This window comes from Saccostrea cucullata, unplaced genomic scaffold, assembly GCF_032062105.1.
Source record: "Saccostrea cucullata isolate Sc308-1 unplaced genomic scaffold, CSIRO_AGI_Scuc_v1 ctg3886, whole genome shotgun sequence".
NCBI classification, from domain to species: Eukaryota; Metazoa; Mollusca; class Bivalvia; order Ostreida; family Ostreidae; genus Saccostrea; species Saccostrea cuccullata.
Genome location: NW_026939963.1, coordinates 12,315 through 30,030, shown reverse-complemented (window position 1 = coordinate 30,030; position 17,716 = coordinate 12,315). Strand labels below are relative to the sequence as shown.

At 33.6% G+C, this 17,716-nt stretch overlaps 1 protein-coding gene across 1 annotated transcript; it reads left to right on the top strand.

The window, feature by feature from the left end:
- The first annotated feature begins 7,376 nt into the window (after window positions 1–7,376).
- LOC134254350 (uncharacterized) lies at window positions 7,377–8,387 on the top strand. Its single transcript, XM_062736876.1, has one exon. It carries the CDS (start codon window positions 7,377–7,379, stop codon window positions 8,385–8,387), a length of 1,011 nt encoding a protein of 336 aa, XP_062592860.1.
- The last annotated feature ends 9,329 nt before the right edge of the window (window positions 8,388–17,716 follow it).

The window sequence follows — 17,716 nt, the reverse complement described above, 5'->3', positions numbered from 1 at the left end:
GGGAAAAGATAAAGGAAATTGAAACATTTTCTATGATTTTGTATGGAACTTAGAAACTCCAAGGGTAGTAAAAAGGATATTATTCTGAGTTACTAGTAAGAAAAGAGAGGCTTAAGAATAAATTATTGTATATCTTTATTAATTTTGTAAAAGTCTAAAAAATTCCTGAATTCTTGTATGTTTTACTGATACTTGTCTGTAAAGTTGGAAAGCTTTGCTAATAAGTACTCTTCGCAATGTAGCAAATATTGTGATTTTTAGAAGACATTTAACTAAACCATTTGTGAAATATTTGTAAAAATCTATTTTCATGATGATATCCATTTCAATAAGACCATTAAACTTCACAAAGAGATTAAGCTTCATATTATATTTTCATTATATGGATTGTAAAATTATGTCACATTTTCATAATTTTAAGCAATAACATTGATTTGTGATTGCCATAGAAATCTTTCATCATTCAATAACTTGTATAATTCATGTATATCAGAACGATAATGATTTTCTAATATACTCTTTCTGATATCATAATACTCATTTTTCTAATTCATCTTCTGTCAAATCGCCTTAAAAAACAAATAAAAAAACTTGATATAAAAAACTTGTAAATTACTTTTAAGAATTGTGAAAATATTGTTATTCACAATAAAGGGTTTATTCCAAAATATGTAGGCCACAGATAGAAAGATGATGACAAAGTTACTGATAAAAATGTTCCTGATGTTGAAATTTGAGTTTAACAAACTTTTTGAATACTTACGTAATTCCAGAAATTTGAATACTTTTCTGACAACAGAGGACGCGTTAGATGAGTAGTCTTCTGTACGTAGAATTAACATCTGATCACGTGGAAATACTGACAACCATTCTCCTAGATAAACTGCGTAAAATCCTAAATGTATACTCGTCTGAAAATAGAAAAAAAATATCTATTGAAAATTAATTCTATCAAATTAATATTTTTTTTCAATTTACTGTACGAACCTTAGCCTACAATGGCGCATCGCAGGTAAAAAATTACAATACTAAATTGGATGTAGATATAATTATATGAGTTCAAAATAAAATTTTAGATTTTAAACTTGAATAATTCTATGATAATAACCTCACGTTTCAGTAGTTATTATAATTTTTTACTTTTGTCCTTTTTTTTTTTTTTTTTTTTTTTTTTTTGGAGTCCGTAAATTAATCGGTTATTGTTTTATTTTTGTGTTAAATATTGTGTTAATTGTTGATAAGGTTTGAAACACGATTGTTTAAATTGTGAAATCTACAGAAAAGTCCTATAAAGTAATTAAAAAATAGGAATATATTTTTAATTCTGGTTTACTGAAATTTTCAAAAATATGCCATATACATGTATTGCTTTAAATGTTTTGCACTGTATCAAAGTAAGATCAAAACGTTAACACGTGAGGCATTGGATTCAGATAAAACTTGTTACTTACAAAGTTCTTTGGAAGTCGTATTGAAGCTTTAGTTTGAGAACTATTTTGAAAGGTTTTCTTGCTATTGCAATACTTCTTATCATTGCTATTTTAAAGTATTTTCCTAAAATATGAATAAAACATGCACCAATACTTAAATTTTTCTTTACATATTAAATTTTATAAGAAATCAAATTTTATAACATATTAAATTTTATAGCATATCAAATGTTATAAAATTTTCTAAGGAGAAAAGATCAGATTTTTGTAAAGCCATATTGATGGATCTGGCCATGTGTTTCCTTTTTTAGAAAGGATTTTTATTTTTTTATGAACTTTGGAAATACAATTTGGATAGGGTATATCGGAATTAACTAAGTTTACTTGGATGTTAAAAGTACATGTATTAAACATCTACTAAAAAGTGATTTTTGAAAAATTTAATCCTTAGAAAGAGAAGTGTGAGTTTACAAATTTGATTTAGTCAACCAAAACAAGTTCTATCCTACACAAAGGTTTCTCCTAAGTTGGCTGGCCAATAGGGTTGTAAAGTGAGCAACATAATATAGAAGTGTTATCGCAAATCTCACTTGAACGTATACACTTTGGCCGATATTGTGATGCGTTGAGTTACGACACTGATGAATCTGACTGAAATACAATTGATTATAGTTTGCAGTTAAGTGTGAAGTTTTACCTTACGTCACGATCTATTTGACAGCTGCGCTCAAGGTAAATTGTACATGCCTCCTAACCGCAAGTTTTACGACTGGAACTTTCTTCTTATCCCTGATTGGTTGCTCGTGCAACAGACTATTTCCGTGTCAATGTTGATAATTTAAGTTGACTAATCACATGAATTGTTTATGCTGGATGCATCTGACGAAAAAGATCGTGACGTAATGCAAAACTTTCACACATAATGAAATTAATATGAATCTTACTGACGTTCAATTGCGAAATCCAACAAAGAATCTGATTGGTGTTTTTTTTTATAGGCCCGCCCACCTTCTCAAATGTAAAGCCAAAAATATGGAATGTTTCCAAGAAAGATAGAAAAGCTGTAGAAAACAGGTAAAAACTTATTGGTACTTATTGAACTAATTAAGGATGTAGTAGACCTATGCAATATCTTATTAAATTATTCATTGTGAGTGTGCGTAATCTGTTTAATGATCTTCATATAAGATATGTTCCAAAACTGGCAGCATTACATGTCATGTTCGTATCAGGTGGATATAATATTCGTCGTTACAGTAAAAAGTGCACTGCATGAAAAAAAAACTCAAGGATTTAGATTTTTCTGGTCGCATGTTTATTGCCATGACGACTGTTGAAATAGGTATGCAGTAGTACATATACATTTGAAACATATGGTATTTTGACAGTGTCAATAAAACAGTAAACTTTTGAATAAATCCAATGTTTTACGCGTTTTACCACCTATGATTTTTTTTTCACTGAATAACAAGTGTTCCGCTTTCAGCTGGGTAATCACATGATTTCCAGTAATATCCGCGGTTTCAATTTGCCTGTGTTTGCCAACTCAATGAAATCGTAGCTCACGTGTGAATAAATAAAACATGGAGAGAAAAAAAGATTTTTAATGCACTGAAAAGTTGCACAAAACACCGAAAATGGAAAATGTCGTAAATAGGAAATCGGCAGCCATGTAGGATAAAAATAGTGTGCACCATCGAACGATATTCATGTACCGTCTGCGTAAGGAATACATGTATATTACATGCTAAAAATGATTATATATTTTCTTTCTTTGTTTTTTTTTCTCTTTTGGTTCAAAAAGTCAAAAACGCATTTCGACAATCAAACATGGCTATTCCCTAGGTCGTTGGACGCTTTCCAACTTATCATACTTATACAGCAAAGAATACCGCACGAGAGTGGGCGGGTCTAAAACAACCAATTAAACGCTTATTTTATAAAATGAAACTCGTGATTCAAATTGTTCAACTGTCAAATCCAACAGTGTCATCACTCAAGGCAATGGTATTTCGGTCGAAGTTTATACTTTCAAGCGAGATTTGCGATAAAGACATGAATAGTTTTCTTTTTTCTGATTTAATTTCTAAATCAATTTAAATTTTTGTAAAGCAATTCTGGAAGAAAAGTAAAACTTAGAGTTAGTTTAAGTTTGATTTGTTAATAAAGTAAATTAACAATCTTGAGCAAGTTTACTTTTTGATTAACTAACGATGAATGCACGAAAAATATTGAGCAGAAAGTAATTAATTAAAGTAGCAATAGTAGATACGTACTTTTTGCTTAACCAAAGCTGCATTAACATTAAAATCATACAGACTATTCCTCAATTTTCCGCTTACAGATTTCCAGCATGGGTTTTTATGCGAGGTCAAAAATCAATTTGTGAAAATCAAAAATAGACCCGTGTTTAGAAGAATATGGCTCAAACAACAAAACATTAATCAGTACTTGTAATCTCAGATCCATGTTACCCCGTGGGGATCCGGGTTAGAATAGGTCCTCAGTACCCCTTGCTTGTCGTACAAGGCGACTAAATGGGGCGGTCCTTCGGATGAGACCGTATAAACCGAGGCCCCGTGTCACAGCAGGTGTGGCACGATAAAGATCCCTCCCTGCTCAAAGGCCGTAAGTGCCGAGCATAGGCCTAAATTTGCAGCCCTCACCGGCAATGGTGACGTCTCCATATCAGTGAAATATTCTGGAGAGGGACGTTAAACAGTATATAATCAATCAATCAATCAGATCCATGTTTTACACGTTGAAGATAAAAAAGACATCTCAGAAAGGTTGAGTTTCTAATATAAGTAAAACTTTTTTAAAGACAAACTTTAAATTTTAAAAATCGATAATTCCCCCACAAGTTTCTGGACGGATTGTAATATAATTTTTGAATTGAAAGTGTTTCCTTGGCGGTAATATTTAATGCCCTGTTCACACGGAGAGTTTAATTCGAATTAAACGTAAAGTTACTGCGAATTAGCTTCGCGTAGCGTTCACACGGAGAATTTAATGCGAATTAGTTTAATTCGAATTAATTTACTGCGCATTAAATTACTTCGCATTAGCTCCGTGTGAACGCTAAGCGAAGCTAATTCGAATGAAATTTTGATGCATGAGTAAGGTCAGAATTAAGTCACAGGACACGTGTTGGTTGTTATATATAGGTATTTGTGCTATATTTGGTTCAAAAATTGAGGAAAAGTATGTTAATCACTAAAATCAATGAATACCTGTAGCCACTACATGATGTATCAAAGGATGGCTCTGCATACATGACGTGATTTACAAATGACCATTGAATCGTAAACACGTAGCAGAGTGTCATGCTTTGGGACTCATTCACTTGATTGGAGAACGGGTGTGACGAAGACATCGTCACGTGTTGAAAATTGCCTTCCATATAAGGTAGTGATCTCGACCTGTTACAACATGACAACTATAAGTTATGTCATAAAATGTCATTGCAAAAGCTCAATGGCTTCTTGAGATATTGCCACGGGAACGAAAGTGTTAAAACAGAACAAATTTTTAAATATATGGCCTTGGTCCTTGACATTTTTAACTCAATTTATATGAGACTTTTCCTTGGACTATTAAGGGAGTTCATGTGTAAAATTTCATTGGAAAAGCTCACAGGCTTCTTGAGATATTGCGCGTCAACGAAAGTGTTAAAACACAGAATTTTTAAATTTATGACTTTGACCTTTGACCTCCATTTCAATAGGGTTTTTTCTCAGGCCATAGGGACATGGGGGTTCTTGTGTAAAGTTTAACTGGAGTCGAAGCTCAAAGGCTTAGGGACGAACCTGTTACGAAAAGACAAAGACAGATCTACAGCTAGACAGACGGACGGAGAGACCGAAAGAGGGTACGCCGATGACCGTTATAGGTTCTAAATTTTACTTCGTTATAGGGCATCGTGAAACGTACCTGACTCCGTCTTCCTATAATCTGATTCTCTAAAGTTAAAGTGGCAGTCACATCTTCCTTTCCTGGACACCACCCATTCTTAGTTCTAGAATCGACACGACGGACGGCTATTCTTCATTTCATCAGAATATCTTTTTTTTTAATCTATGCCCATTAAACCTGAGGCAGCCTGGATTAGAGCAGTATCGAACCATTTCCGATTTTCTTTCCTCAGTGTTTTTCTTAAAGCGTCTTCGCGATAGTAGTAAAGCGTCTCGGACATACCCTATAGAAAACTCCATACAGTGTCAATTTCCCGGTACTACTTTCGTGCCCTACGAATAATGGAGTTGTCGCGTAACGTAATACTGAGCACTCTCTACCATTGGCTCATACATTCACCTCTGCCGCTGGCTCGCTTATATCACAGTGTTAAACACAAGAAATAGTGCGTTTGCTTTAATTCATTATAATTCAATTACTATGCTTATGTCTGAGTTTTAAGATAGATATTTACTAAATCTATACAGAACTATTAATTTAATTTGAAATAATCCTGCAAATATCCCGTTTTCTATGTTATGTCAAAAACCCATTGTAGGTTACAGACTACTAATTTTACCCCTATTTCATTGACCACTCAAGTAGTTCCAGTTTAAAAATAGAGGTTTTTTTCTTAAAAATTCTTTGGGGTGTTTATGGAGTAGAATTGGGTTATTTTTGGGCATAAATGAAAAGGAGAGGGTCTGAAAAAATTATAAAAATGATAATAATGGGAAATTTTGCTTTTAAGTGCGTAGTAGGAAGGGTGTAAAGAGGCCCATATTTACCCTTTCCTCGAAGAGAAAGTGAAAAAAGCAGGGTAGGGGTTATTTGCGATGCCATAAAAGGACTTGCAGACTATGAATGTTCCTGAGAACTTGGTAGATTTTTGGACTTGAAATGGTCTTACTCTGTGCCAAGTTTCAGGTAAGTTGAGCCGGTGTAATTTTTAAAAATATTTTTTATGTTATAAAGGAATGTATAGCAAAATAATTGGTAGTCTGTGTCCTGTATAGGTGTCTGAGAGAGAAACGAAAGACAACTCTGCAAGGGAGATTGAATACTGAGCTGTCTGGAGCTTGTACCCTATAGCTTTATAATAAAATTCAGAACCAAAGACGGTCGTCGGCGAACCCTAAAAAGCGGGGGAAATTAATGGCAACCCATTCAATAAGACACCGAAAGTTGTGGACCTAAAGTTTTTCATGCTATAGGTGTGCCATATTAAAGGGAATTTAAACCGAAAGTTACACTGCCACTGGGACTTTAGGAATCAAAGTTAAATGGCTGAGTCAAAAAACGAAACTCCTGCCAGTAACACTGAGAGTGATCAGTGTCATTGTCCGATATGTCTAGAAAAGGTAAAAAATCCGAAATATCTACCGTGTAACGTTATCACACTTTTTGTGAGTCGTGTATTCAGACTTACATTTCAAGTACGGCGACCCATAAGGATAATGAAACAATAAAATCGATCGAGTGTCCAGTGTGCCGTAGATGTATGGAGGCTCCGCGGAATGACATTTCAGGTGAAGACTGGGCATCAGAATTGCCACAAAATAAACTTATATTAACTATGTCTGTAGATCCTGAGGTAGATAATAATAAATTCTGTATGTTTTGCAAACGATCAGAGAAAGTGGTACCTGCGAGGCACTGGTGCAAAGCATGTATGGAAGCTATTTGCGAAGATTGCAAATCATTACACAGAAATGTGCCAAGTCTGCAGAATCATAAAATTTTAAATCTTTCAAACATCAAGGAGACGAATAGTGAAGTTGAGGTAGAAGAATCGTGTCTTTTGCACAAAGGGAAAGTACTTGATGTGTTTTGCCACGATCATCAAAAGCTATGCTGTAGTGTTTGCCTTGTCAAGCAGCATAGATTGTGTAAAAATGTGGACACAGTTGAAGATCTAGCTCTGAAGATTAATCCTGACGAAATTCAAAGCCTTGCCTTAAAATATTTTGGCTTGCAAAAAGTGTTGAAAAAATGCTGTTGGAAAATAACAATAGATTAGGCAAACTCAATACCAGGAAGCAAGACATTTGTTTGACAACGGAAGAGAAAGTTCAAGAAATCAAAATATTACTGGACACTGAACATGCCAAGTGGCTAAAACAATTTGAGCAAAATCATACAGATTCTATTGGAAACATTGAATTAGCTTCTGATGAGTTGAAAAGGTTTTTAACTACCATACATGAAGCAAGAGCTATGCTGCAATCCGTGTTAAAGATTGGGTCTTCAAAACAAATAATTATTACAAAGTATAAATTGCAAAATCAGATTTCTGATCACATCAGTCGTTTAAAGTGTTTAGATATTTGGAATTTCGCTGATGATTACAAGCAGCACAACTCCGACTTTCTTAGTCAAATTTACACGACAAAAAAGTTTGAAAATGTAGAATTGTCTACGTTACAAAGAAGGGCAGTGGAGATGATTTTATTGAGTGCCCCAGAGGTAGATGACAAAGACAATATTTTACAAAGGAGGAAAACAATGTCTCAAAAGGACTGGATGAAAGTTGATTTTGAAAAACTATCAGAGATGGGCGGTTTGCCAGAAAGAGTTTATTATGGATTGTTTATACACGATACAAGAATTATTCTATCTCTAACTAGCCTACCTTCGCTTAAAATTTACGACATCAGTAAACCCACGGGAGAATGCGTTCACACTGAGATGTGTCAAAACAAACCGTATGGCCTTTGTCATAGCGGTTTGTGTTTGAATGAAATTTGTGTTTCTTTTGAAAACTATATTAATCATTATCGAATTGATATCGCTGAAACCATAACATTCACAAAACTTGGGACCATTCAGCTGGAAGAACCCATGTTGGCAATTTCTTGTGGACCAACAACAGTTTTTGCCGCTAATAAGACTAAGAGAATGATATGTTCTTTGGACTTTAGCATAAACCATAGTTCAACCTATGTATGTCCTGGCATTAAAGCGCCATTTGTGTCTTCATCAACAATATCAGATCGACATTGATTTATAAGAGATGATATGGTTATTGTTGTGGATCGGAATAACGAAGAGATTTATCAGAGTCCTTGGCATAAAAGTCTACGTGGTCTTGCATTCGACTTAAATGTAAATATTTTGGTTTGTATAAATGAGACAACTAAGCTTCATCAATTCAAACACGGCGAAAAGGAGGGTAGAGACATGGATTTGGCAGGCGTACGCAAAACTTGCAACGTTATACTGCATCCTGCGGGAGAAAAAAATTTGGTGCTGGACTTCAGTGAAAAATGTCTATACGAAGTAATGTAGAATATTGGTTGATGCAAACAAGTTTGTAAATAATTCTTAGACTTTCATTTACGAGCACTTATTTTATATAAATAGCACCCCTACTACTTAGATGTACTGTATTTAAGTTTTTTTACCACATGGTACCTAATTCAATAACAGGCAACGCTTTGAATGGACCCATGATCAATTTTTGGTAATTAAAATGTCATTGATTGGATTTAAAATACAGACTGATTTATATAAAGACAATGTCAGATCAATCAAAGTTAAGTTAATGTTTTATAAGTATTCAATAAAATGTCAGAGACAGAGTTACAAAAATGATACATTTAGATTTAGAAATGTCGGTTAACGCCGCATCGATTGCCTCATTGTCATGTTAGTAGTTCTGTGCAACTATTTTGTTAACTGAGTTTTACCGTGTTTATTTTTTTATGATCGGCCGCAGCGGCCGATCTATTTGTGGTTGTGTTAGAAAGTGCACATGGGGAAAAGAGACGTTATTTTTTTTATTAGTTCAGTAAAATAATTCCCAATTGATAACAAGTAAAAACCATAAATTAAATATTTTAAAAACTTGCTTCATACTTGGTATTAATTGCTGTTATTATGTTTCAATTTCATTATCATTTCTCATAGGATATTTGATAGAAGGTTAGCTTTTTTAAAAAAGCACTGGAATACAGAAAGTTTCTTTCTTGTTTTATAATTAAATGTAATAAATGCCATTTTAAGCAGGCGCGGATCCAGAAATTTTTTCCAGGGGGGGTCCACCCCAGTCAAAAAAAAAAATTCCTATCCCAGAAATTTCTTGACAAGCAAAAAAAAAAAAAAAAAAAAAAAAAAAAAAATAAACTCGTACAAACGTCAAAAACCTATTTCGTGGGGGGGGGGGGGGGAGTGGCCACAAATATTTCACTTTTCATACCCATTTCACGCATATTCGAGTTTACCAGGGGGGGTCGGCGTTTACCAGGGGGGGTCCATGGTAACTTTTTCCTTGTTTTAGTATATACATTTTTTAACCTGGTAAATTCCAGGGGGGGTCCTGACCCCCCCGACCCCCCTCTAGATCCGCGCATGGTAAGCCAAGTTAAATTCTTGTAATCGTTTTCTTATTTGTAACATAATGTTGTACATAATAAATGATAAAGCATAGAATGATTTTTTAATTCTGCATCGTGATCATTACAATGATCTCCAATAAATTCTCTTCGGCGCAGACATCAGAGAAAGTTCATCTTATACCGGTAAATGAACAAAAGCCACCATGGCAACTAAGATCACGTTAAATTCTATAAAAATGATATAGATTATGATGAATAAAAGGAAGGTAGACTTTGTGTTAGATTGTTTTGAAATATTATTAAATAACAGTTTTCATTTCTGCATTTCGAGGCAATGCATGATGTGGGGGGGGGGGGGCATACTGCATGTATATTTAATTTCATTTCTAAGTTTAAGCATCCATTTAAGAGTTATTAGGAAAGAAAAGAATTGCTTCCAAAATGTAATGAACACCACGGAAAACAATTTAAAATAGAAATTCAAAATATGTTTATACATGCAGTACGCATACATGAGCACAAAATGTATTTGATGATGTCTACCATCATAGCAAAACTATAGATTAAAAAACTGGAATCCATCTCCGCCCATCTCTCCTTTCATTGGGGGGGGGGGGGGGGTGTTGACCCTGTCTATAAATCAGCACAGTTCTCTCAGCTATCGCATTTCCACTGTGGTCAATTTCTCACATGTGGGCACGGTTCACGTGCACAAGCGGCACTTACACGTCTATCATCATGTAAATTATAAGAATTTACTGTCTTACAGTGGTCTTCTGATGTTTTCAACTTCCATCATTAGAGTGAAAAGAAATTGATCTTTCTTTTTTTTTTTTTTACTATTTTAGGACCTTTGTGGCAATTAAGTGGATTGTTGTGTGAATTCCGACCCGTACATGTCTTATGCAAGGTATTGAATATTGATCGAGGGAGTCTTGCATCAGGCATCCAGAGGAATACACAATTTAAATCTTCGGCTTGTAATGGCGATTGAGGGAATAAATGTACTTATCTTCTATTAGAAGCAATGAAATATTTTCATAGTATCATTTAAACACTGACAAATATCCCATCTAGAAGCTGAACAGTCTATGTCATTAATTTTCGTCGAGAACGACGAAGAACAATGCAGTCTATAAATAGATCGAGGTCGTGAGTGTGCGTGAAGAAGCACGCCCTCTGGTTGGAGAAATTGTGCAAATCTTTTTCCCAGAATTCCGATTAACGCAAGCGCACTTGCAGTTTCATCCTAAGGTGGCAGAGGATAGTTTTTTTGCAATCAAAACGTTTGACTGACGGTTTATTTAATATTGAGCTGCTTTTAAAATGTGCATTGAAAATTTTTTAATTCCCTCTACATGTAATAATAGTATGATGTAGTCCCTTGAGGAATTTGAAACTTTTAGGAATAAAACATGTACAACTTACACAATGGGACTTAATGATGGAAAAGGGACAATATCAAAATTTCATGTAAATCAAGTCTATTTTCACTATTTCGCCGCAGCCGCAACTGCTTCCAGGTCCGTGCTCATGACCTCAGCTACCACACAAATTGCAGAATAACATTTGTACATACCAATGAACAGCAAGAGATAATGGCTCAACCACCTCGTTTTCAAGCTACAATTCATCCTATGAACCCACCCCGCTTTTCTGGTGAAATACCAGTAGAGTGAGTTTTGAGCTTAGCTTCGTATTTCTAGTCCATATCCCATATACAGTAGTAGTGACACTAAAGTGTCATATTTCAATAAAATATGCAAGGCCACAAATTCCCTCCAAATGCACCCATAAAATATTCTAGCTATAAATTTACTTATAATACGAGTGCATTCAAACCTCAGGTTTTTCTATTTTTTCTATTTTTTGACCGGTACTTTATTCGAAACTATCCTCTGCCACCTAACATAACTAGTCAGCCCGGGGGCTGACTAAATATATGGTTATGTAAAGAGAGTTTACAATAGATACTCCCCAGCCTGGGAGCGTGTAAGATATGATTCAAGGAAATCGTCATGATTTTCCGAATAATAATGACGTGGTAAAAGTGCATGGTGAATATAAATTGAAAAGTTATTCAACAAGTAAAAAATGTTTTGAATACTCTCTATAACTGCAAATGACACCAAGATTTTTTTTTCTACATTTTGTGGCTTGCAGCTTAGCCTACTCTGCAGAAACCATGGGGATCATCACGTGATCAAGATCCAGGGTATCAGCACGTGGTTCATCTTGAGAGGCGTGCATCTTCATTTTGATGACAATAAATTCTTATCAATTATCACTGACTTTTTTTTTTACATCGATTAATCTATTTATGAGCAAATCCGGTATATGTCTATTTATTTTGCTTTGAAGACAGTCTGAAATAAAAATGTTTCAACTATTTCACCTTTGAATATATTGACGTGCTTTCCGTGCATGGAAGGTTTTAAAATTGTGAAAGAAATTTTTAAATGCTTGAAATTTGTTTGAGGCCGATTTGATACTTTGCATCAATTTTACTTGTAAATACATTTTATGATGTTTTGTGTTGAGACACAATCCAAAAAGCATATTTTGTTTACAAGATTTTGTTCTTATTACATTTTGTGTTGTCCTCAACGCAAAAAACTTAAATTACGCAAAATGTAACAACAAAAAAGTACATTATAACACTTGATGTTAAGGTATGTCACTCGTCAGCTTTTTAGAAAAGCTCACGCAGAACCTCTTACTTCAAAACTATTCATTAAAATTCAATTTTTATAACATATTTTAATTCAACAACGTTAACATTAAACGAAAAAACTGCTCAAAAGCTACAAAGAAGCAAAATTTATGAGGGACTAATTCTTGTGGTGGAAAGGATATTTAGCAGATAATTCTGCAAATCTGCACATTTATTAAATTGAATATTCTGGAACTTTAGCCTCACATACTTTTACTCGGAGAATATTTTCCGTTACGATATTGAAAGGAATGTTTAATATAGGTCTTAATTGATATTTTTAGAGCAAGTTTTACACCTTCCTTCAACAAACTTTGCCAGAAAAATGAAGATATATCATATAAGTCAAGATAAAATTTATATCATTTTTCGCCTGAAAATCACAAATAATTTGACCAATATTTCAAAAATAACATCACTGACCCCAAATTTTTCTTTCATTATTTTAAAGTACTCGATACTTGTTTCTGATCAGCACTTAAGTCGTAAAAAGCTTGATTTAATAAAATGTTTTATTGCCTATTTAGTTTTTTAATACCCCAAATATGTTACTTTTTTGGCGCAAAAAGGTCACACAATAATTTACGCGCATTAATTTGCAAGTTTTGTTCAATGATAAATATTATTCAAACTATTTTACGTAATATAATAATGCATTTATTGCCATGGTTACATATGATAAAATATGATAAGGGTTAAAGTAATTAACCAAAGAGTTTGAATTTAAGTGCAAAAATGTCAACTTAATTGTACCGTAGATCAGTAAGATGCACACCGACCCCCTATTTTCTCTGCGATTTTGAGTCACACTATATGAGTACTTATCTAAAATATACTTCTAAAAAAATCCTTGATTTAACAAATTTCACGAGTGACATACCTTAACCCCAACGCAAAATGTAATAACACAAAATGTAATCATCTAAAAATTACGTTATTACATTTAAGGAATGAAGCTTATATCAACTTTTGTTATACGATATAACATAACTTGGGGCAGTTTACGATTTATAAACCGCGAGACAATGAGACAATTTTTCCTCTGGAAAAAGGCTTCAAATATAACATATTTTAACAATCTCTCACCAGAGGGCGTTTTTACGCTCCGCTCCAACACCTCTGTTATCGTCTAAATTACAAGAATCTTGTAAAACGAAAATAAATTATAGATTCACATCAACTTGGTAATTATTTAAAATGAAACTAGAAATATCAATCTATAGCACTTCTTTTGTTCTTTTAAAATCTGGATATATATTAAAATAGTTTCAATATATATGGCACTATTTTGTTTAGAATTTTTACACACATTTTCATTTTGAAATCAAGGAGACAAAGTTAGAAAATAGTTACTACCAGAGAGCTTTAAACACATAACATCATTGGCAAAACATACAAAACAATCAATGTTTATACAATTTTTGTTGACATTTAATTATTTGACAATCCGCACTACTTTTTAGACGACAACAGAGGTGTAAGCGGAGCGCGCCCTCTGGTGAGAGATTGATATTTTAAGAGTAACGCCAAGCGGAGTAATACGTTTTTGACGTAACTCATTGTGACGTAGACAAGTTATGTTATGCAAAATGGATAAAATCTTTTACCCAATCAAATGACGTGTTACAACTAAAATTAAATTATTTCTCGTTATTACGTTCTGCGTTGATCTCAAGGCAAAAAAGTAATCTTAGTTTATTACATTTTGCATTCTAATTGCATTTCGTGTTTTAACACATCGTATGCGACGTCATCAATTTTTTTTCCTATAAAATATCACTTAACCATTAAAATTGAAATAAAAAAAAACATAAGGTTATAAAATGATGTGTCTTGAAGTTATCCAAAATAGATAGGCCGACATTTTCCTCTAATTATTTCTTTTCTGAAAGTTGACACTTTTGAAATTTTGATATTTTGTTCTGGGATGCAAAATCTTTATATGTAAAATAAAAGAAATTCAATCGCACATTTATATCACATAGTTTTAAATATGGCCCATCAAACCCCTGTAAGAAGATTGTGAAATCAGATATTCAGCTTTAGAATGTGCCTTATTTAAGAATTATCGATTGATCTATTTCAAACTCGAGAGATGCTTTTTATACAATCAATCATACAACATAACTGATTATTGACGATTTAGGGATATTATTCTTTTTTCTTGTGTACTTTAAGAGAAATTAGTTAAAATAGATATATTGAGTGTTGTATACTAATTAAGGAATTCTGACAATTATATAAAGGGATATTTTATTTAGGGGACAACTATTTGATTCTACGTTGCCTTGGGGGGTTGGGTGGCAGATTTTGAAATAAATAATCTAAACTCGAAATTGTTGAAAATAAATATTAATCTGTTTTCGACTGGGGAGAAAATAAACAATATGTCAATGACTAGTGCACATCCTCACGTCCCACCCACCCACCCCCGGAATAAGAGTTTTGGACTCTGATGTTTTCCTCTATTATTCTATAAGTGAAAAAAGTAAATATTTTGTCCTCCTTATCCTACGTATGTAACTAATTTGTCTTTCCTGAAATGAAGGATATGGAGAAAACGAACAATACAAAACAGGAGAAGAGCAAACACGGACCTCTAAAACATCAGAGGTGGGATCAGGTAAAAATAAATAATTTAACTCGTAGAAATTGGCATTCGTCTTTGGAATCCGATGGTCGTCCCCCTAACAACGCCCAATCAATGTGTCAGAGTAAAAGGAATTCAAACCGAAAGTGATCTGTGAGATATATATCGAGAATATATATTTCATTCTTTTCAATGGCTGACTCAAAAACAATGCCCCTGTCGCTGACGCTGAGAGTGATAAAGTCATTGTCAGATATGTTTAGAAAATGTTAGAAATCCAAAATATCTACAATGTTATCACACATTTTGTGAGTTGTGTATTCAGACTTACTTTTCAAGTACGACGACGCATAAGGAAAATGAAATTAAAATCAATCGAGTGTCGTAGATGTATCGACGCTCCGCGGAATGACATTTTAAGTGAGGCGTGGGCATTAAAATTACCGCACAATAAATTAACTTCTTTTAACTATATCTGTAGATCCCAGGCAAGATGAAAATAAATTTTGTATATTTTGCAAACGATAAAAGAAAGTGGTACTGGTGCAACGCTTGTATGGAAGCCATTTGCGAAGACTGTAAATCATTACATAGAAATGTGTCAATTTTGCAGAATCATAAAATTTTAGATCTATCAAACATCAAGAATGTGAGTAGCGAAGTTGCACAAAGGGAAAGTACTTGATGTATTTTGCCAAGACCATCAAAAGCTATGCTGTAGTGTATGCAATGTTAGACACACTTGAAGATATAGCTCAGGTGATTGACCGAGATAGAATTCAAAAGACTGCTTTAATATGTATCGGTTTGGAGAAAACTGTTAAAGATATTCTTTCAGAAAACCAAAATAAAGTATCAAAACTTCCTACCATGCAGGAAGCAAGAAACCTGTATGGTCACTGAAGAGAAAGTTCTAGAAATCAAATCATTAGTGGACAATGCACATGTCATGTGGCTTTAACGATTTTAACAGAATCATGCAGACTCTGTTGGAAATATCGAAATTGCTTCTGAAGAGTTAAGATGGTATTCAACTACAGTACACGAAGCAAGATCCATACTACAATCAGTGTTGAAGAGTGGGTATTCTAAACAATTGTTTGTTACAAATCATAAATTACAGAATCAGATTTCTGATCACATCACTCGTTTAAAGTCTTTGGCTATTTGGAATTTTTCTGAAGACTACGTGCAAAACATCTCAGATTTTCATTGCAAAAGAATTTAAAGATGTGTAGTTTTCTGAAATACTTCTTTGGCAGTGGAAAAAATTTTGCTGGATGCTCCAGAGTTAGCTGACAAATATAATACTTTACAGAGAAGAAAAACGATGTCTAAAAAGGATTGGATGAAAGTCGACTTAAAAAAATTATCCCAGATTAGCTTCTCAGGATATGTTTATTATGGCTTGTTTGTACATGACACAAGAATTATATTATCTTTTACTGCCTCTTCTTCGCTGAAGATTTGCGACATCAGTAAGGTCACAGGAGAATGTGTTCACGCTGAGAAGTGTCAGGACAAACCGTACGGACTCTGTCACACCGGTCTGAGCTTGAATGAAAATGTTTCTTTTAAAAACTTTATCAATCATTATCGAATTGATGCTGCAGAAACTATAACATTCACTAAACTAAGAACTATTCAGCTGGAAGAACCCATGTTGGCAATTTTTTGTGGGCCAACTTCAATGTTTGCTGCCACTGATACTAAGAGAATGATTTGTTCTTTGGACTTTTGCGTTATCCATACTTCTGTGTATGAATTTGGAGGCAATACACCTTTGATTTCCTCATCGCTGATAACAGATCGTTGATATGTACATTGCTAAAATTTAAAAAGGTGAATGTGAATAAGATGAAGGTACATGTTAGGTATATTAAATGAGAATACTAGTAAATATACAAAACAAATAATTCATGGCTTAATGTCGCAAAGAAGTTGTATAAATATAATTTTACATGTATATATAGTGGAGCATAATGAGTACATTGCAGGCTTTTTGAAATCATTGACAGCTGCTTTTTTGATAAAAAATGGAACTCCTAAATTTATTTCCTTTTCATTGGTCATTTAGAAAATTATTTTGTTGAATTTAAAAAACAATATTCTGATTGTACACACTAGCACTTGAAGTGGATATTAAAAAAAGATGCTTGAGTTTCTGTTGAACAACATCTATGTGGTGTTTAGAGACCACATTTTTCAGCAATATACTGGAGTCGCCATAGGTACCAATTGCAGTCTGTTATTAGCAAACCCATATTTGTATTCATATGAAGCAGAATTTGTACAAAATCTTGTAAATGAAAAGACGAAAACACTTGCTGTGGTCTTCAACTCGACTACTATCGACGACGTATTGTCAATTAACAATGGTAATTTCCATTCTTATGTCAATTTGATATCCTGATGACTTTGAAATAAATGAAAGTTCAAGAAATCAATCTTAGTGGACAATGCATGTGTACCATGTATGTGATATGAAACGTTGTATATACCAAGTATCATAGAATTGGTAGGTATATATAGATCACAGCTCAAAGTCCACCTCGCAATGAGTACGAAGACAATAAACATATCAACCAATTAGTCTTCCAAACTTTCCCAGGGAAGAGATAAAGGAATTTCTTTTATGATTATATCTGGATTTATAAAACCCCAACAGTAGCAAATAAGGATATTTTTCAGA